This window comes from Neolamprologus multifasciatus, chromosome 3, assembly GCF_963576455.1.
Source record: "Neolamprologus multifasciatus chromosome 3, fNeoMul1.2, whole genome shotgun sequence".
NCBI lineage: Eukaryota > Metazoa > Chordata > Actinopteri > Cichliformes > Cichlidae > Neolamprologus > Neolamprologus multifasciatus.
The window spans coordinates 44,294,655-44,316,086 of NC_140441.1; the positions used below are offsets into that span (position 1 = coordinate 44,294,655).

The 21,432-nt window shown below is 40.4% G+C and overlaps 1 protein-coding gene across 8 annotated transcripts in view; it reads right to left on the reverse strand.

The window, feature by feature from the left end:
* Nucleotides 1-21,432, reverse strand: part of LOC146523342 (disintegrin and metalloproteinase domain-containing protein 19-like) — a 74,722-nt gene that overhangs the window by 34,501 nt on the left and 18,789 nt on the right. The window contains exons 3-6 of one of the 8 annotated variants that reach the window (XM_085139789.1): nt 14,164-14,245; nt 5,751-5,836; nt 5,558-5,634; nt 920-1,103 (exon numbers count right to left, since the gene is read on the reverse strand). In XM_085139789.1, coding sequence (XP_084995915.1) covers nt 920-1,015 — 96 coding nt within the window. In that variant the 5' untranslated portion in view covers nt 1,016-1,103; nt 5,558-5,634; nt 5,751-5,836; nt 14,164-14,245. Of the gene's footprint in view, nt 1-919; nt 1,104-5,557; nt 5,635-5,731; nt 5,837-14,163; nt 14,246-16,854; nt 16,945-21,432 lie in introns of those variants that run through there. The other 7 variants (XM_085139771.1, XM_085139781.1, XM_085139813.1 and 4 more) reach the window with 7 other exon arrangements.

Consider the following 21,432-nt stretch of genomic DNA (forward strand, 5'->3'; position numbering starts at 1 on the left):
CCTCCATGGTAGCTTTAGAAATGTACAAAAAGACAACATGGTTTGACAAGAACAAAATATGATTGAATCTAAGCAAAACTAAAATCATGTTATTTGGGAATTTTCAAATTAACTCATAAGCACAGATTCACAAAGATGGTGTGGAAATAGAAAAAGATCATGAACATAAGTTTCTTGGTTTCTGGTTCATTTTTACACTGAACACATTATGTATTAAGCAATATACAACCTTCCTGACAATATTATAAATCTGTTTTCTAAAAGGAATGTGGGATACAATTTGAGGGAAGAATTACATTTAAAATATCCCTGTTTTCCTTATGCTTTGTTTGATTGTGTTTTTTCTTTCTTTTCTTTGTTGTTGCATCACAAACAAACAAACTTGACTTGCCTGCAGTGAGTCCTGGCCTTAGTCCAATGAAACATCTTTGAAATAAATTAGGCCTTATTGTCTAACATCAGTGTCACACCCCTAAACCTCGTAAAAAGCTTTCCTAGAAGAACTGAATCTGTTATAGCTGCAAAGGGATGGCCAACATTTTATTAGACCCTATGGATTAAGAATGAGATGTCACTCAAGTCATTTGTGTGTGAAGGCAGATAAGTAAATACTTTTAGCAAGAGAACATAGACGCTAGTGGTACCTTTAGAGAAAGTGCTTTGACACAGACATGAAAGCTACAAAATAGATTGAATGGTGGTGGAGTGGTTTAGAAATTCGCTCACAGAGAGAAGGTTTCTGGTTTAAATCCTGTTTGAGGTGGCTACACATATTCTGGTTGTGCTTTCTCCCTTTTGGGGGAGTAATTCATTATTTTTCTCTGTTCCAGATCTGTCTATATAAACCTAATTTAATTTTTGACTTAATCAACCCAATTTGGTTTAGAAAAGGTGTACCACTGATTTCTGGAAGACTCACCCTTGAATGAAATGCTGTGAGCAGATTAGAGATAAGGTTGGGCTGTGTGGTGTGATGCGTGTGGTAACAGTTTCCACCCTTAATTGGCAGCTTCATGGTACTCAACAGTGAGTGGTAGACTGGATCTACACTGCTGATTGGCTCCAGGTAGTAGGTGTCACTAGAATTCAGTGATATCAGCCCTCTGTGTAAAAGGGGAAAAAAAGAGTTGCAGTTTGAATTGAAGCACAAAGATAGACAAAAAATACAGACTTGTTTTGCCTCCCATAGCAGTCTGACTGCTGAACACTCAGAGACCTGTGTGCTCCTTAAAGTTACAAAATGTGATCCCCAGATAACACAACTGGCAAATGCAAAGCAGGGGAAGGGATCACATTAACATGTACATCCCTGTATTAACCAATGTCATATAGGCCCAGTTTATTTTTTCGTGTCATTGTTGTGATGAGACCTTAAAGAGCATTTGCATTTTCTGTTGTATACTTCCTTTGGTGTTCTTGTTATGTATAAAAACGTGTTTTTTGAAAATAGCTGATCTGCACTTTGCCAACATCTGTCAAAAAATATAGTTCAATAAAGTTGCTCTATATAGTGTTTTACTGTTGATATGCAGCGTTATTAAATTTATTGTTTATGCAACGGTTGATATAGCACATTTGCTTTTGAGAATATTTTAGATGGCACTCATCATCAGAAAGGTTGCCGACCCCTGTTGTAGCCAAAAGGATTTTATTTGCCATATCTTCACAACAGCTGCTCATATCACAGCCACGGAAATAAGGATTAATAAACTAGTACGGCCTGAAGCAGAACAAATTAGGATGAAGTATCTGTGGCTCTCTTCAGACCTCCCTCCAATCTTGGCATTTATGAAAAGAAGGATATCACATCCCAGACTAAAGACTAAAGCATCACCATACTACCAGCAAACAAAAGGAGATGCATCATCGTTCTTAAGGCTAAGCTAATTTGACCTGCTACTAGCCTACTCAGTTAACTTGTGCTTGTAGCCAGGTAATGCATGCAAGAAGTGAAGCAGTTACATGTGAGTGAAACTGCCAGCCAACTCAGACATTAAAATACAGACATGTATCACTACATCCAATCTAATAGATTGATATATGTTTCAAAATGATTAAAACTAAGCTTATTATTAATCTTAGAAATATGATATCTAACCAGATTCTTACTCTTGATGGCATTACCTTGGCCTCCAGTAACACTGTGAGGAACCTTGGAGTCATTTTTGACCAGGATATGTCCTTCAATGCACATATTAAACAAATATGCAGGACTACTTTCTTTCACTTGTGCAACATCTCTAAAATTAGAAATATCCTGTCTCAGAGTGACGCTAAAAACTAGTTCATGCATTTATTAAGTCTACGTTGGACTACTGTAATTCATTATTACCAGGATTTCCTAAAAACTCCCTGAAAAGCCTTCAGTTGATGCGAAATGTTGCAGCAGGAGTACTGACAGGGACTAGAAAGAGCAGATTTTTCCTATATTGGCTTCTCTTCATTGGCTCCCTGTTAAATCCAGAACTGAATTCAAAATCCTGCTCCTCACATACAAGGTCCTGAATAATCAGTCCCCATCTTATCTTAACCCTTTAAACCCTAACCCGTCAACGGTGACCGTTAGCATTTTTAGCAAGAGTGTCCAACTCCAGGCCTCGAGGGCCGGTGTCCTGCAGGTTTGGGTTTAAAGGGCTAATGACCTTATAGCAGCAGTCCCCAACCTTTTTTGTGCCACGGACAGGTTTAACATCAGACAATATTTTCACGGACTGCCCTTTAAGGTGTCACGGATAATTACAACAAAATAAAATGATACGACCAAGGCAAAAACTGTGGTATTTTGTAAATATAATAATAACCACAAATTCACTGTGTAATTGTGTAACTCCATTAGCAGCGTCCTCCTGAAATGCGGCAACAACATTGAGAGTAACATCCTCCTCTTGCCCCTTAATGCTCTCTGGTTGCTATGGTACATGCAAATATTTCTTTCAAAATAAGACACACAACTACAACATGGGAAAGACCCAGGGAAACCAAGTTAACGATAAAAACCCTGAAAACCATATATTTCACACCCGAGCCTCAACATTTGCGGCCCGGTACCAAACGACTCACGGACCGGTATTGGTCCTTGGCCCGGGGGTTGGGGACAGCTGCCTTATAGTACCAAATCACCCCATTAAGGCACTTTGGTCTCACACTGCAGGGTTACTTGTTGTTTCTAGAGTATTTAAAAGTAGAATGGGAGGGAGAGCCTTCAGTTTTCAGGTCCCTCTTCTGTGGAATCAGCTTCCACATTGGATTCAGGAGACAGACACTATCTCTACTTTTAACATTAGGCTTCAAACTTTCCTTTTTGCTAAAGCATATAGTTAGGGCTGGATCAGGTGACCCTGAATCCTCCCTTAGTTATGCTCTGGCTCTTTTCCACAGCATGTCTTAATCCTGTCTTCCTTCTCTCACCCCAACGGGTCATCGCAGAAGGCCCTCTAAGCCTGCTTTCTTCCCATTAAAAAGGAGTTTTTCTTGCCCACCAAAGATCTTGCTCATAGGGGTCATACGACTGATGGGTTTTTCTCTGTACGAGTTATTGTAGGGTCTACCTTACAATATAAAGTACCTTAAAGCAACTGTTGTTGTGATTTGGTGCTGTATAAATAAAATAACTTGAAAAATTTAAAAATAAAATTATTAGACAATCTGGACCTAGAAGAAGGATTCTGTGCAAAAGTAAAAATCTGTAATCTGCCTTTCCTCATCTCCAGTATTAAGCAGCATAACTACTTTAAAAGCCTCAACATAAACACTTCTCTGACACCCTGGTGGGAATTCCTAAAAACAACTAAGTCTTCGCTTATTCCATGTAAACTAACACCCTTTTGGAACAATCCAGTTATTTATCAGAAAAAGGCTATACTAAGTTTTTTATCATGGTATGAGAAAGGGATTTAAAAAATCTAGAACATATTAAACAAGATGGAAAATTCATTTCATTTGAAGAACTATCAAAACATAGACTCAGCAAAGGTGACATTCTTGAATATCATCAACTGAAATCCATCTTAGAAGAAACATTCAATCCTGGTCAACTGAATCAAGAAATACCTACTTGGGTAACAAAATGTTTTAATATCTGCCCAAACGGTGATCAAAAATGCTATAAGCTATTGTTTAAAAATGACTAAATGCCCCAACTTACAACTTACACAATAATCTCTACAGAACACACTACACAGGACAAAGGTTGTTCCCAAATGGGTCTTACACAATCAAACATATGCACCTATTGCAAAGATAACTCTGTTGAGAGCTATATGCATGCTATATGGTTCTGCATGCCTGTCCAACAGTTCTTGCAGAAGATATGTGAAGACCTAACCACATGGTTTAGTTGCTATATCTCAACCTCACTGTGCAACATAGTAAATATAAGTGAACTAGATATGGAAGCAAATGCATCATGTATACTCCTTACTTCCTTATGCATCACCAAGAAAAGCCTGATGCTTATGTGTTCAATATAAAGATTTAGTTCTTGACCACATTGGTCTGGAGAAAATGTCTGCCTCTTCAAAACACCAACTGGATGAATTTGTCTCTCTCTGGTTCCCACTGGTCAATTCCATTGCTTAGTGGGGGTGATCTGCTGTAGTCTCGTTTCCCTATTTGAATTGGAGGTGGATGGTAGTGGTCTCCTGGGCTGCAGGTGACTGGCGGTCTTCCTGACGGCTGGAGAGCTGCGGTTGCTGTTTGGCCTATGCATCTACCTCAGTTGGTGATGGTGGAGGACTGGGGTGGGTGCTGCTTGACGGTCTTGAGATGTGGCCCTGGGGTGCTAGTGGTGGTCATTGGTACTCTTGGAAGCTGCGGATAGCGTGGTTGTCCTGGTTTTATGTCTGTCTGCCCCCAGGTTTCTGCAGGGCATTGCTGCAGCTTCTCACCCTCATTATCAAGTACATTTGTCACAAAGACACAGGCATTCTCACACTCACTCACTCTCTCCCTCTCTCACACACACACACACACACACACTATAGGAATATTGTAGATTTATGTATCTCTGTATTTTTTTGTGTGCTGTACATTTGTTTTGTTTTGCTTTTTCTGTCTCTTACAGGTGCAGCAATAGGCAATACATTGTGCATTCCTATTTGTGGAATACATGATTGCTTTTGTAATTGTATCATCGGATCTATACCCATAAGTTCTGGACACAGATGAAGAGAAGAGCTGAACTGTCAGCTGATCCCAACCAGGTGGTGAGTTGGATCAGGTGGCGGATAGTATGCCAGCACGCCTAAAGGTGGAGGTTATCCCCGCTGTTATGTTTTCCCCTGTTTGTGTCATTAACTAAGCAGGAGTTATACAGAGCCAGACAGATACACACGTTAGCTGTTTACAATCAGTCTTCTTCTTTTTATTCATTATACCTCAGGAAGATACACACACATTACATGGTGACCACTACTGGCGATAGCTTGTATAACATATATATAACACCAGTGACGCGGCACCAGATAAGTGTAAAAAAGATAGATTAATGTTTGTTTATGTTCACCTAATAACACTTGATACAGTGTAACAACAATTAATCATGAGGTAGGGACTGTACCTGAATCCTGAGCATGTGCGGAGTGCAACCCAGGAATCTGGATGTTTTCTTACATGGCCATGGTAAAAGCAATGATCCTGAAAGAGAAAAGATTTAGAAACATTATCTCCATCTTTCATTAACCAAAAAGCTCTTCAAAAATACAGAATTGTTTCTTCGGTGTGATGGATTGACCTGTTGGAGATTAGATTACTTTTGTTAGAGAGACTTCTGGATGTTATTCAGGATGTCACCATAGACAAAGTTGAACAGCTCCTCCTTTCACTTGGTTGCATCTGACTGCACAACATCAGAGAAGTATTGAGCTATATGACAATAATATAAAGAACAACAGGAAAGTAATTCATGCCGTGATCATTTGGCAGTATCATGGCTCTGGGTCTGTGACCTAGTGTTTATTTGCTTGGACCTTTTAAGTCTTCACTGTTTTGAGTTTTGAGAAGTCATTTATGCTTGTAGTTTCTATAAATATAATTTGTTTTCCTTGTGGTTATGATTTTTCCTGATTCCCATATTGTTCTATTTCTATATTGTTCTGTATGATTGATTTTAGGTTTGTTAGTTTCCTTTAATGCAGAAAATTTGCAACCTCGCCCATTCCTGTCCTGTATATGGACATATTACCAGTACAGTTAAGGGTATCTTTCACCAGCTTCCATCCTCACCACTGCCAGCTAGCTCCTGACCGCAGCCATCCTTCTTTCTGTCTGTTCAGGAAGGCAGGTCTCACAGCAGTGGATTAATGAGCTTCACCCTAAGAATAGCAATTCCTCACCTGAGCAAGTGTTTGCTCCCATTCTCGTAAAAAAACTGTTCTTGTGACGCCACAGTTTTCCCCAGTGTTTTCCATCAACCGGAACAGTTTTCCCTCTGGTTATGTCTGGTTTATGTTGATTTCCCTTTAATGTGTTCACTACTTTTTCTGTCATTTCCTACTATTACACATTTTTACGGATATCTATGGTTTTGTTTGGGTTTTTTTTGTATGTGTGGATGTATGGGTTTTTTACTTACATCTGGTGAGAATTTAATACCAATAGCACATTTGGAAAGATATATATTTAGACAATTGAAATACACACACACACACACACACACACACACACACACACACACTTAAATAAATACATATTGATTTATATATGTCCACAAAAATTACAGGAAGTCCTTGTCTGACTTGGACATAATTGACATTTGGCAAGTTGGAAGGGTGTGTTTTATTAATTTACATTAAACTCGGATCCAGATCATGCGAAACATTTTCTGTATTCGCTGCATCTTTTCAACAATTCAAATCACGTAACAAGGAAGTCACATCAACCAGGGCCTCGTTTGTCTTTACCAATGACTGTAGAAAACATGGATGACGCGACAGCACCTCCTCCCATTGTGCAAAAATGAAGCCAAAATATCCCGCATGGTGGATTTTTGGAGCCAGAGTCTGTGCAGCAGTGACTTGAGTTGGAGCGACTGTATCATGCTCCCGCCCACACACCCGCTTGATGTGACCGCAAACACGCCCCCCTACACTTTTTACATAGCCCTGTTGCTCCAGTATATGCTGATGGGTATAACCGCGACTGACGACTCGTTCAATTAAGGTAAATACAACCATGTCACTGTTATGAAAAAGACACACAGTTTAACATCTTATAGACACAGCTTTGACTAAGAACCCTCTTTTTATTCTTACTTTATGGCTTTAAAAAAATATCAAGATATATATCGTATATCGCCATCCAGTTAAAGAATAGCAAGATATGAATGTTGGGTCATATCGCCCAGTCTTAATAGAGAATAGTAGTGGATTTCTAATCCAGTGTTTCCCTGTGTTTCAACGGCACAGTTGTATTTCTGACAGCATAAGAATGGCCTACCTGGTGGAATTACTACAAAGAAGAGCTTTAGGGTGGGCCAAGAAGTGTTAAAAACTAAGCCCTGCTCACACCTCTAATTCTCGGGGACCCTTGGCTTTGTACTCACAATCCTAACCTTGACTAGTTTCACATTGGCATCTCTGGTTTGAGGACATGGCAGTGATTTTCCATCAGGACAAGTAATCAGAAGCGGAATATTTTATTAATCACCAAGGAAATTATGTGGTTACAGTTGCTCCAAGACAATATCAGGAAAAGACTGAACTAAAATAAATGATACCAATATATTACAAAGTTTACAAAATATAACAAATAGCTCAAATATATACAAATAGCTAAATTATTAATATCAAGAATATTACAGAGGTGAATATATGATTGACATTTTACTCTAAACTATAAGCTTGTTATTTGTTATTTTCCCTGTAGAGCATATGCAATAGGGTGTAACTACTGCACTGTGCATTAGGTGGAGGAGTTGTACAGGGTTAGAGTTAGCATTGATAGCCACAGGCAGGAATGATTTCATGTGTCATTCAGTGGTGCATTTGGGTGATCTTAGTCTACGTTCACACTGCAGGCGAAAGCGCATCAAATCCGACTTTTTTGACCCTATGTGACCCATGGTATGACAGTGATCATGGTATGACAGTGTGAACAGCACAAATCCGATATTTTCAAATCCGACCTGGGTCACTTTCGTATGTGGTACTGAATCCGATACACATCTGATGTTTTAGAAAGCGACTGCTGTTTGAATGGCCATGTCACAACTGACAGACGGCAATTATCAGTGCCGGAGAAGCGCCTGAGAAGACATTGTGAATGCTTCCTGGCCATCCCATGTAGATGTTAGTGAAACTGCTTGGAAGACAACGCTGGAGAAACGTGAACATTTCATTTGTACTGTATAATCTGCAGATTCTGACAGAAATCTGCAACTGTCCTTTGAAGCACCGCTTCTCTCTAAAACAGCAATAAGGATAGTAGTAGTAGTGGTATAGTAGTTATTAGGCCATATGTAAATAACAAAATAACTTTATAACTAAAAGCAAAATTGGGAAACGTAAAGTCTGCAACAAGTCTTTATATTAAGGGCCATCAGTCAAACAATACTGTTTGGTCTGGGTCTAAACAGAGCGTGTTGTGTGTGATGTCTTCTTTTGGGCATGTGGGCCGCTTTGAGGATTCACACGCGTTTGCTGTCACATTTTATTTGTAGTGTGAACAAGCAGACAAAAACAATCCGATTTGATCAAAAAAATCTGAATTGAGCATTAAGACCTGCAGTGTGAACGTAGCCTTTGTCTCTCACTGAACGTTCTCCTACGACTGTCCTGCATATCATGAAGTGGGTGGGAGGTTTTGTCCAGCATTGTCCTTGTCTTAGACCAGCGGTCCCCAACCTTTTTAGCGCCACGGACCGGTTTATGCCCGACAATATTTTCGCAGACCGGCCTTTAAGGTGTCGCGGATAAATACAACAAAATAAAACTAGTACCGGTACCGAAAAAAAGAAGATTTATTCATAACACACGTGGAAAGACCCAGGAAAACAGAGTTAACGATAAAAACGATAACAAAATAACGCTGAAAACCGATAAAACCCTGAAAACCATACATTTCACACCTGAGCCTCAACTCTCGCAGTCCGGTACCAAACGACTCAAGGACCGGTACCGGTCCGAGGCCCGGGGGTTGGGGACCGCTGTCTTAGACAACATCCACCTCTTCAACATCAACTTAAGGGAGTCCAGCTCTGTCCCCACAACATTCTTGGCCTTGTGAATTAGTTTACTGAGTCTATTGGCATCTGAGACCCTCAACCTGCCGCCCCAGCATGCAACAGCATAGAGGATGGCACTGGCCACAACAGACTCATAAAAAAATCCTGAGCATTGTCTGATAGATATTAATGGACCCCAGCACAGCTGGACTGGCCATCGGGCATTTTCCTGGTGGGCCGATTTTTAATTATTAATTTGTAATTTATTAAAATTATAAATATATATTTTAACTCAAAAGTACAGTTTTTAAATTTCATGTTGCTGAAACAACAAAGTAATAAAATAATAAATCTATCTGATCGAGAAATCACTCATCTTTGAAAAAGAGAGTTTATTACAGAAAAATGGCTCTTTCCAAAATAAAAGCTATACTATACGCTTCTTCTGGGCTATATTCTCAGCAGCATATTAAATATATCAGGTCCCCATAAGGAGAATCATGTGCTAACGGCTGTCTAAATGACTTGGGTAAAGTTTGTAGCATGCGTGCTTGTTGTTTTTGTCTGCTTCCACTGGTCTTTGCACTAGGATGATGTCGGCGTAAATGTGCAGTCATATTCGTTGTGTTCCCACTAGTGCTGTCAGCGTTAATCTCGTTGAAATGACGTTAACGCCACAACACGGCAAATCTCCGTTAACGAGCTACCGCGGATCGCCCCCTGCGTGGGCCTGGACGGCGTCAACACGTTAACGAGCTAACTGCGCTAACGCACTAGTTCCCACCAATGTAATTGAGCATTGCGTGGCACATCCGACATACTGTTTTACTTTTGTCCATGACACGCTTACCTTCAGGGTCATACTTCACATGAAAACCAAGATAGTTCCAAATGCCAGATCTGAATTAGGGTGGGGGAGGTTCAATTTGCCATGTTGCAACGAGAGCTTAGCTTCTGTCTTGCTAGCTTGTCCTGCGCTCAGTGAATCTGCGTTCCACTACTCCGCCTAGGCTGCACTGTCAAGCGCAGATCCACTGAGCTCTCAACACAGATAGCATCGTCAGAAGAAAAGTTGATCAAATAAATTAAAAATTTTGTATTGTTCGATACATATGCATTCTGAACCGAAAGCACTGTATCGAACGGTTCAATATCGATACGAGTATCATTGCAACCCTAATATATATATACTGCTGGGCAGGTGCTATGTTGTTACTGATGGTGAACGTTTACTTTATTCATAGGGTTAGTTAGTAGAGTTGCCAACTGTCCCGTAAAAAAAGGAATAACCTTATTGTTGAGGAACTCCTCAAAATCTCAACAAATTGTGCCAATCCTTGCATGTTACATCAGATTGATCCATCATCACAAGTGGAAAAGTCTGTAACAGAGGAGACAGAAGAGCAGGAGAGAGAATTGAAGGAGAGTGAGAGCCAGGGCATAGATTATTTTTCTCTCCCTGAACCTGCCATATTACAGGCATTCTTAGATTACTACCCACAGCTGAACACCAGCAGTACAGTTGTGATGAGGGTGTTCAGCTGTAAAGATGGCACCTACAGGAAGTGGCTTACTTATTGCAAAGAACGCCATTTATTGTTCTGCTTTCTGTGTCTGGCATTTGCAAGGTGGACTGACATCAGCGCATTTATAACAGGCATGGGTGACTGGCGACATGTACATCTGCGCACAGAGGAGCATGAAAAGAGCATTACACTTTTTTCTTGAGGTGCTCAAAAGGCAACAATGTCAGTTGTTAGCTCACAGAGCACAAGTGAAAAAGAGATGGCAAGCGTATAGTGAATGTGGTCAAAGTACTTGGGTAGAGGCGACTCAGCTATGAGCATGTGGAGAATGAGGCTGCATACACTTTTGGTGATAACACTATCAATCATGATAACTTTCAGGAACTGACTGTGTTATTAGGCAAGTGTGATATGTGCCTTGGAGAACATTTGAATGACTGCATTGAGAAAAGCAACAAGTTGCATCAGTTCAGTGGATCAAGAGAGAGGGTAGAGGGTCTCTCACCGCCCTACTCTCCAAAACAACTGTCAACTCAGTGATTGATGCACTTGGCCATCTCATTCAAGAGAGCATCGCCAGTGATGTCCAGAAAGCTGGTATGTTTTGTGTTCCGTTAGACACAACCCAAGACATCACAGGTTCTGATCAGTGTTCAGTAATCATCAGGTATGTTACTGACACTGTGCAGGAGAGGCTCGTCTCCATCGTGAGGTGCGAAGCATACACGGAGCATAGAGCTGGGCGATATAAGATTTTTTCATATCACGATATGTTTTTTCATTTCAGGCGATAACGATATATATCACGATATAAGCCAAATAACTATATTTGTAAGATTTAAATGTGCCGTTGCTCACAAGTAAAATGTGAAATAATCAGCAGCTTGTTTTGATTTAAATATTCATTTCCCATAATAAGTTCAACAGGGTAGATGTACTTAAAGAATTTTTCAGACAAATAAAGGCAAATATTGCAAACTACACAAAAGGCAGCCGCTAAAGCGTTTAAGTTTCAAAATAGAGCAAACAAAACAGACTAAATTGTAAATTCCACTTAGAAACAAAATATTAATTCTAAAAATAAATCTTAGTTTGTTTTACAGAAGAACAGACAAAATTGACTAACTTTTGACAATATCAAATAAACTGAGAAATTCTCAATCTCTCCTTGTTGTATAGCTTAGCTTTTCAAACAGTTTTAACAGTTACTTTAGTCTGACAAAAGCCGAATGACGACTTAGCGCTTCCAGTCAGAGATTGAGCATGCACCGGTTTATTGTATTTCCAGACTTGCTTTCGGCACAATTTACAGTGCGCGCTACTCTGTTTTTGTCAGACTTGAAATAGCCGAAATACCTTCACACTACACAACTTCTTTGGCTCTTCTGTTCAACAATCTCTCCGGCATTGGAACCATCATCGGTTTTCTCTTCGGTAACCTTCGGTCACGCGCTCGGTTGATTTTTCTTTAGTCAGCACACTCATTTCCTCCATTACCCGGGCGGCACGGTGGCTGGCTGCTTCCCAAACAAATACACATGTGCGGCTTGGCACTTGTGCTGTACGTAACAAGTCACGTGACGTGACGCTGCGGCTGTGATTGGTTCGGCTCTGCACTACTTAATTTGGATTGGCTGTTCTTTTTTTTTTTTTTTTTTTAAGAGGACAAGAGAGATGAGGCTTATCGCAATAGTTTAACTTTTCTATCGAGAAAAAGTTATTTCGCAATACATATCGTTATCGTTCTATCGCCCAGCTCTAACGGAGCAGTACAGTGTTCAAGGAGTCCTATCACAGGGTTAATCTGTGGGAGAAACAAACCCAAGAAGAGACAAGACACAGATGCTTCAGTCCAATAGGTGAGACATGGTGGTGCGCCAAGCATGATGCCCTCCAAAAAACCTTTGTGGACATTTTGGAAAACCAGATGATGATGCCCTCTTTGTTGATGCAGTGCTCACGCTGGAAGATTAAAAAGAGGGAAAAAGAAAAGGCAGCTGTTCATGCCAAAGCACAAGGCTTTAAAGAGTGTCTCTTGAAGCATGAACTGTTAACAGCACAGATATTTCTTAGAGTGTTTGAGCACACAACTCTTCTGTTGAAGTACCTTTCTCTGCCCATCATATGATGACAGCCACACAAGATAGCCTCAAAAGTATCGCCAGGTACTTCGCAACTGTGAAGGCAGCTGCAGACACATTTGTGAAACAGACAACTCAGAGGGAGGACAACACACACATGGAAGCAAAGCACACCATTGTTTTTCTTGTGACATTACCAATAAGTTTGATGTGTCACATGGCCCTCTTCCTATTGAAAAAACAAAAGTTGTATCCAAGATGGTCGACTTCTAAATGGCCACCATGGTCTCCACCCATCTTGAGGGTTTTGCCCCCTCACATATACTAATGTGCCACAAACAGGACTTTGATATCACCAACCATTCCCATTTTATTATGGTGTATCCATATAAATGGCCCACCCTGTAGATAGTTCAGGAGGTTAACTCAACGAAGCAGTCTTTTGGTTTCCGCTAAGTACGGGTTAGAATACCAGAATAGGGAGGATGGTGAAGGTCTAAGTTTATTAGGCTTCATGGCTTTTCCTATAATACCTGGTGAGCTAGTCTCTAGTCAAAATGCCCAGGCCAATTTTTTGTCCTAGTCCAGCCCTCTCAGCCACCTCAGAAAATAGAGTTGACTCTGGCCCTTCCTTGAGAATGCAGTGGTATTTTTAACCCACTCCAGTTTATTATCTATGTGTACTCCGAGCTATTTATAGTCCTCCACAATGACCCCCTGGATTGTACCAGAGGTTACAGTCCACAATCAATTTTTTGGTCTTTGTCACGCTGACCTGCAGATGATTCTGCTTGCACCACGTGACAAAGAAGTCAACCACAGCCCGGTACACTGTGTCATCACAGACAATCAACAATCCAGGAAACAAGAAAGGCATCCACCTACATCACTCTCAGCTTATCACCCAGGAGGGTCAGCCTGGTGGTACTGAACGCGCTGGAAAAGTAAAGAACATGACCCTCACAGTGCTCGCCAGCTGGTCCAAGGGAAGCAGTGCGTGCATTGTCAAATCTAAAAGTACACAAATTCAAACATACCAAAGTAAAGTGATCTCACCCTCTCTCTCTCCTATAATCTCAAACTGCCCTTCAAATAGAAACAGCTAGCATTAGGAAGTAAACAAGTTTCAGTACTTTAGCACCATTACCAGAGTCTGTTTGTTTATATAGTTTTATCTCAAAAATCTGGATTAAAAGAATCATTCTATGAAGAGAAGGAACTGATCTGCCTGCTTTTTGGAACAATGAACTTCACAAACAAAGACCCAAGTTTAGAGCACAGAGATTGAGTTAATGTTAGAATCAGGAGATTCTTTAAGATGAGTTAGCCTGAATAGATTGATAATATAAATGAAATTTTCTTAGGCATCTACCTCTTCTTGTTTCTTTATACTTACAGTGTAATTGTGATTAGCAAGAGTAACAGGTTTCCCATCCTCTGTGTAGTATGTCTCTGCAAAGTCTTGACCCAAAAGCTCACTGAGAGAGAGAGAGAGAGAGAGAGAGAGAGAGAGAGAGAGAGAGAGAGAGAGAGAGAAACAGAAGAAAGTGTAAGTAATTATAAAATACATAATTTTTTAAAATCCCTTTTGAATGTAAGTGTCAGCATCAGTGGTAGACAGCGAATCAAACACACAACCTGAGGCCAAGATCACACAGAATACTTTCTTGTTATAAACTTTTTTTCACTCTTTATGTGTGAAAATTGATAATTGTTTATACCAACAAAGCAATGTGTACAAAAAGAATATGAATGAGACACTGGAATATAGCAGGGGTTTTTAGGAGACCAAAGCACATAATTGTGCTACAGAAAATGACAGTGACACACAAAATCTGAGACACATGTAGTTAAATGAACTCGCTAATAATCCTTTGATAAGTCAAGGTTGGTGACAGATTTTTACTGAATTGACCCTATCCACACAGTCTTCCTGCAGGAACCATACTTGGAGGCAGGATTTCAATGTTTTAACTATTAAAACACTGCAAGAATTTTGGTTTGAACTAAAGGTAAGGTTTTACCAAACATACTTATATCAGCAATCACAAACAACATTTGAATAGCAGAAACAATTTTCATTACAGCTGAACCATGAGAGATTTAAACACCAAAGAGAGTTGGAGATGATGAAAGAAAAAACTGAAAATGATCTCTCCTAACTCTTGGTAGCACTGTCACTTGGTGTTCGCTCTCTCTGTGGTAGAGTATCACTTCCTGTTCCTGCTCAAACACAGTGGTGTTTTTGAGTAGCTTATCTGCTTAGCAATATAATTAAAAACTTTTATATACATTCATTTTTCATAGTATAATTTTCACGTTTCATCCGAAGCACAGTTTCCCTGTACTCACTACCTAATTTATAGCCAACATATTCACTCACTGTGTCTGTACTGTTTCGCTAGCTTAGCTTAGCTTGTAGCCGACTGCTAGCACCATGGCTACTTCACCTGTCCCTTCTGCACTTTCCTGCTCATTGTGTCAGATGTTTAGTTACTCCTCGTCTTCCTTTAGCAGTAATGAGACTTGTAACAAATGTGGCATATTTGCAGCTCTGGAGGCCAGGATTACTGAATTGGAGACTCGGCTTCGGACCCTTCATTCACCTGTAGCTAGCCAGGCCCCTGTAGCTGGTGCAGCCGAAGATAGCGTAGGCCCCGCTGTTCCCCGGCAGACCCCAAGCAGCTGGGGAAAGAGGGCTGCTGGGTAAAGGTGAGGAGGAAGCATAGTCCTAAACAGAAGCCCCAGGTACACCACCAACCTGTTCATGTGTCTAACAGTTTTTCCCCACTCGGCGACACACCCGCCGGGGGTCAAACTCTGGTAATTGGTGATTCCGTTCTCAGACATGTGAAGCTAGAGACACCGGCAACCATAGTCAATTGTCTTCCAGGGGCCAGAGCAGGCGAGATTGAGGGAAATTTAAAACTGCTGGCTAAGGGTAAACGTAAATTCAGTAAACTCATAATTCACGTCGGCAGTAATGCACCCGGTTACGCCAATCGGAGGTCACTAAAATCAATATTAAATCGGTGTGTAACTTTGTCAAAACAATGTCGGACTCTGTAGTTTTCTCTGGTCCCCTCCCCAATCAGACCAGGAGTGACATGTTTAGCCGCATGTTCTCCTTAAATTGCTGGCTATCTGAGTGGTGTCCAAAAAACGATGTGGGCTTCATAGATAATTGGCAAACCGTCTGGAGGAAACCTGGTCTTGTTAGGAGAGATGGCATCCATCCCACTTTGGATGGAGCTGCTCTCATTTCTAGAAATATGGACAAATTTATTAAAACCCCCAAAATATGACTATCCAGAGTTGGGACCAGGAAGCAGAGTTGCAGTCTTACACGCCTTTCTGCAGCTTCTCTCCTCCTGCTACCCCCCCCCCCCCCCAAAAAAAAAAAAAAAAAAAAACCCATCTCCATTGAGACTGTGTCAGCTCCCAAAAAGACAAAAAACAAACTAAAAACCAGCAATAAACAATTTAAACATAAAAAAAAATCACAAAGAAAGAACAATACAGTATCCACATCTGAACCAAAGAGTAAAACAGTGAAATGTGTATTATTAAATATTAGGTCTCTCTCCTCCAAGTCTCTGTTAGTACATGACTTAATAATTGATCAACAAATCGATTTACTCTGCCTTACAGAAACCTGGTTGCAGCAGGATGAGTATGTCAGTTTAAATGAATCAACAACCCCGAGTCATTCTAACTACCAGAAATCTCGAAGCACAGGTCGAAGGGGCGGTGTGGCAGCAATTTTTCACACCAGCCTATTAATTAATGAAAGACCAAGACAGACTTTTAATTCATTTGAAAGCCTGATGCTTAACCTTGTCCACCCCAGCTGTAAAACTCAGAAACCAGTCTTCTTTGTTATCATCCAAGGGCATAGATTTGGCATGGATGGAAGGGACATGTCCCTAGCAATATCCAACGATTATTGAATTGTCCCCACCAATAATTTGATCTCTTTGAGTAAAGAAAAACAAACCCGATAGAAAGAAAAAAAAAAGATCTATCAACATCTCATTCACATAGCGGTGCAGAAAGAGTTAAATTACGTTCGCTACTGGAGTCCTACCTCATGTGACAAATATGGCCAATGTGATTGGCTGTGCCTCTCAGGGAGCTCTGTTTAGTTTTAGCAGCTGCAAGCCTGCACTGCAAGGCCCTGCAAGGAGGAGAGGAGGATGCCACAAAAAGGAAGAACCTGGATATAAGAAAGTACTTTTCAAAGAAACATGTCAGTCATTTAAACTCAAGTTCACTCATAAAATGTGTCCGTCATAATAACGTTACAGACTATGCTAGGCTTTGGCCCACAGTCTAAAATTGTAACAGTGAATAACGTGTTTTGGAAACTAACTGCACCACAGGCAGCACTATTAGTTATCTCAGTCTCAGAGCAGCATTTCTAATTTTGATTGAAGCTGTCGGAGAAAACGGCAGCCTCGAGCGAGCCAGGATATTAGTTTACAGAGGCTGTTAAAATTATATGTCTAACGTTAAAATGTTGGTGACACAATAATTTCATCCTAATGGCACTGACAGATTCATAGGGTTAATTTTTGAGACAAAATATCATGAGGTAGTCACGATTTTGCAAATATTCCACCTTGTAGTGCAGTTTGCACAACTTGTTTTAAAAATGCACTCACCCTACAAACATTACTGACGAGTCAAGATCTGCACAAATTGACAGACACACTGAAGCAGCTGCACATTTTATTCTTATTGTCATGTATGTCCTATTTGTCAGATGACAGAAGAACCAACACAAAGCTCAGAGAGTAATGGTGACACAAGATCACAGGTGAAATTGGATGATGACCTATTGGTTCATTACTGTATTTGAAGTACACGTGTGACTGCATGTATTTGGAATGTCTCACTGTTATTTATCAGGTGACAGAGGCAGCTCTGCCATGTTGTAGCTCGGACAGAGGTGAAGAGGCAAGGTAACTGGTACCTGACTGATGTTTTGGTGCTATAGATTAACGAGAGGAGAAGGCATGTGTTTGGCCCCTTCACATAGTGGACATTGAGTTGTTGTGTGGGGCATTAGTCATCCCAGTATCCTCAGTTGAGGCTGAAAGAAGCTTCAGTGCTCTCAGAAGATTAAAAACATGGCTAAAGTCAACAATGACTCAAATGAGATTAAACAATGCTGCTGTATGTCCACCAGGAGAAACTGGACAGTATAGATGTAAAACCAATATGCCAGCAGTGTATCTCAGTTAACGAGAGGAGCAGGCATGTGTTTGGCTGCTTCACATAGTGGACATTGAGTTGTTGTGTGGGGACACCAGTAGCATTAATGTCTGTTGCTGTAACAGTAGTTCATGTTTAGAATAAAAAATCCCAACTCATTGATTTGATCGGGGCAATAGTGCCTAAAATGTTGCATAATGTTGCTGAGAGATCTTTTACTTTGTGGTAATCTTAGATGAGTAGTTTCATGGGCAAAAACCACCGGGTCATTCAGTGTTCCCTTAGTGCTAATGTATAAGAGATGTTGGTGTACTATAACTGAACTAATGTTGTTAAGTCCTTAAAGTCATATTATTTTATTGTTATGACTGTATTTGAAGCTATTTTTATTTTTGTATAATATCTGATTTATATGGAATATGGCTGAAGTAAACTAAAGCCTAAAATACTTAGTCATTTGTTTAATAGTAATTTAACATTATATAATTCCCATATAAAACTATGAATTGTAATTTTTAATGGTTTAAAAGCATGTAGAATAGCATATGTAGGCAAGTATATTTCTCTTTTTTTTTTTAATCAAGAAGAAAAGACAAAAAGGGAAGAAAAAAAAGAAACAGGGCAGGGTTTGGTGGTTGAATTATCCGTCCCCACCAATGCCATCTATCGTCCACCTGGGCTTTACACAGAGTTTCTGTCTGATTTCTCAGACTTTTTATCTGATGTAGTGCTAAGCTCAGATAAAATAATTATTATGGGTGATTTTAATCCATGTAGATGCTAAAAATGACAGCCTCAACATGGCATTTAATTTGTTATTAGACTCAATTGGCTTCTCTCAAACTGTAAAAGAACCCACCCACCACTTTAATCACACTCTAGATCTTGTGTTAACTCTGACCTTCCCAAAGTGTGGGGCCCGCCCCCTGGGGGGGGGGGGGGGGGGCACAGAGCCATTGCAGGGGAGGCGCAGTATGAAAAGGGGAAAAAATAAAATAACATACAAGTAAATAATAGCATAATTGACAGGTTTTTGACGGGGCTCCCACACAAACGCAAAGCATGAGATGAAGCTTCACTGAATATGTTTCCAAACCAACTTCATTCTAAGCCCAAGACTAGAAAATATGGTGAAGCATATCTTCCCTTTGGTTTCACCTGCACAAGTGCCAAGGTAGGTCTCCCCTGCAGAATTGATTTTCCCTTCGTCGGGAGCACACGCTGGGCTCTTCAAATCACGGACAAACAGTATCCCACATTCTTGATTTTTAGTTCACAAACAGTTGTTGTAATGACTAACTAATCCTGACATTTTGGAGATGTTAGCTCTTTATACAGTAAAGTTACTGTGGGATACAAATAATATCAGGCTGATCCTGCCACGATTTGTTCCCTCGGTTCAAATCACGGACAAACAGTATCCCACAGTTTTTTATGTTTTTAAACCAATTTCCACAGAAAGGCATTTTTTGAAAAATGTATTGATAGCAATGTTGAATATTATTACACAGGAAAAAAACAACTACACATAAAACAATTACACCATGACGCCTCTGCCTTTCTAAATAGAGGGACAGTAACTGGGTGTGTGTATGTAAGCGTGTAAAACCTGAAGATAGAGACAAAATACTGTTAATCTGACTATCTGCCATTTTGCAATTCATCTCATGTAAACAAAAATGTGGCGCATAGCGCGATGAGAAAAAAGGCACATACCTTTGACATTGAGTGACGAACTCTGTATTCCTCGTCCACACGTAAACACAAAAAAGGAGTTTTAAAAAATCTCAGTTTTTGGTGATTCGAAACGCCGTTTACGTGTGGACGAAACAGCTGCGTTTTCAAAAATACCCGTGTAGGTGTGAATGTAGCATAAAAGAGTTAGTAGTTTATTTTCTTACTACCTGTAATTTATTGCTTTTTACTTGTATTTACTTAATTGTTTACTAAATGTTTGAGGTGTGAAATAAACCGCAATGGAGAAAAATATGGGTGTGTGTGGTTGGAGGATGTGTGTGTGTGTGTGTGTGTGTGTGTGTGTGTGTGTGTGTGTGTGTGTGTGTGTGTGTGTGTGTGTGTGTGCGCGCGCATGGGGGGTGGGGGAGACATTTGTCTTGTAAAACAAAGGGGGGCCTAGAAAAAAGGTTTGGGAACCACTGTGTTAACATATGAAATAGAAACTGAACATTTACCAGTGTTTCCTGAAAGCCCTCTCCTGTCTGATCATTTCCTGATAACATTTACATTTACAATAATTGATTACACAGCAGTGGAGAGTAGACTTTAGACTCCCTCAAGGGAGGATAAGAAGGACAGACGCAACAACATTGTCATCCCCTATGTAGCCGGTGTATCAGAAAAACTCAGGAGGGTTTTCTCCAAGCATGACATCCCGGAGCATTTCAGACCCAGCAACACGCTCAGACAAAAACTGGTTCACCCGAAAGACAAAACTCCAAAACACAGACTTAACAATGTGGTGTATGCTGTACAGTGCAGCGAGGAATGCCCAGACCTCTACATTGGAGAGACCAAAAAGCCACTTCACAAGCGCATGGCACAACACAGAAGAGCCACCTCCACAGGACAAGACTCAGCTGTCGATCTGCATCTAAAGGTCAAAGGTCACTCTTTCAAGGATGCCAATGTTCACATTTTGGACATAGAGGACAGATGGTTTGAAAGAGGAGTGAAAGAAGCCATCTATGTCCACTGTGAGCGACCATCTTTGAACAGAGGCGGTGGTTTACGACACCAACTCTCTGCCATCTATAATCCAGTTTTGAGATCCCTTCCCAGATGCCTTAACGCCCACTCACATCCTGGGCCATCTGACCTCAGGAATTCGCATAATAAGATGGGGCCAGGTTTCACAATGAACTCACCCGAAACCCTGGCTGATTGCGACCCACACCAAGTTTCACACCTTGGCTCAGACGATTAGAGGATCATCAGGGGTTCCTTTTGTCCCTCTGTGGGGGGACACTCCCACCAGGTTTATATCTGGGACTCTCCACCATTTGACCTTAGAACTGAAGAAGCTTCTCGGATGAGACGTGAAACGTCTTCAAGTAACTTAAAGAAGTCCAGACGCTTTTCTTTGCAAGCTCCCAAGGGCGTAGATTTTGTTTTGGCATTGGTGGGGACGAATGATTCAGGTTTTTTTTTTTTCCTTTTTGTCTTTGCTTCTTGATAACAAAAGGAGAAATGTACTTGCCTACATATGCTATTCTACATGCTTTTAAACCATTTAAAATTATAATTGATAGTTTTATATGTGAGTTATATAATGCTAAATTACAATTAAACAAATGACTAAGTATTTTAGACTTTAGTTTACTTCAGCCATATTCAATATAAATCAGGTATCATACAAAAATAAAAATAACTTCAAATTCAGCAGGGCTGGACTGGGACAAAATATCGGCATTTTGACTAGTGACCGGCC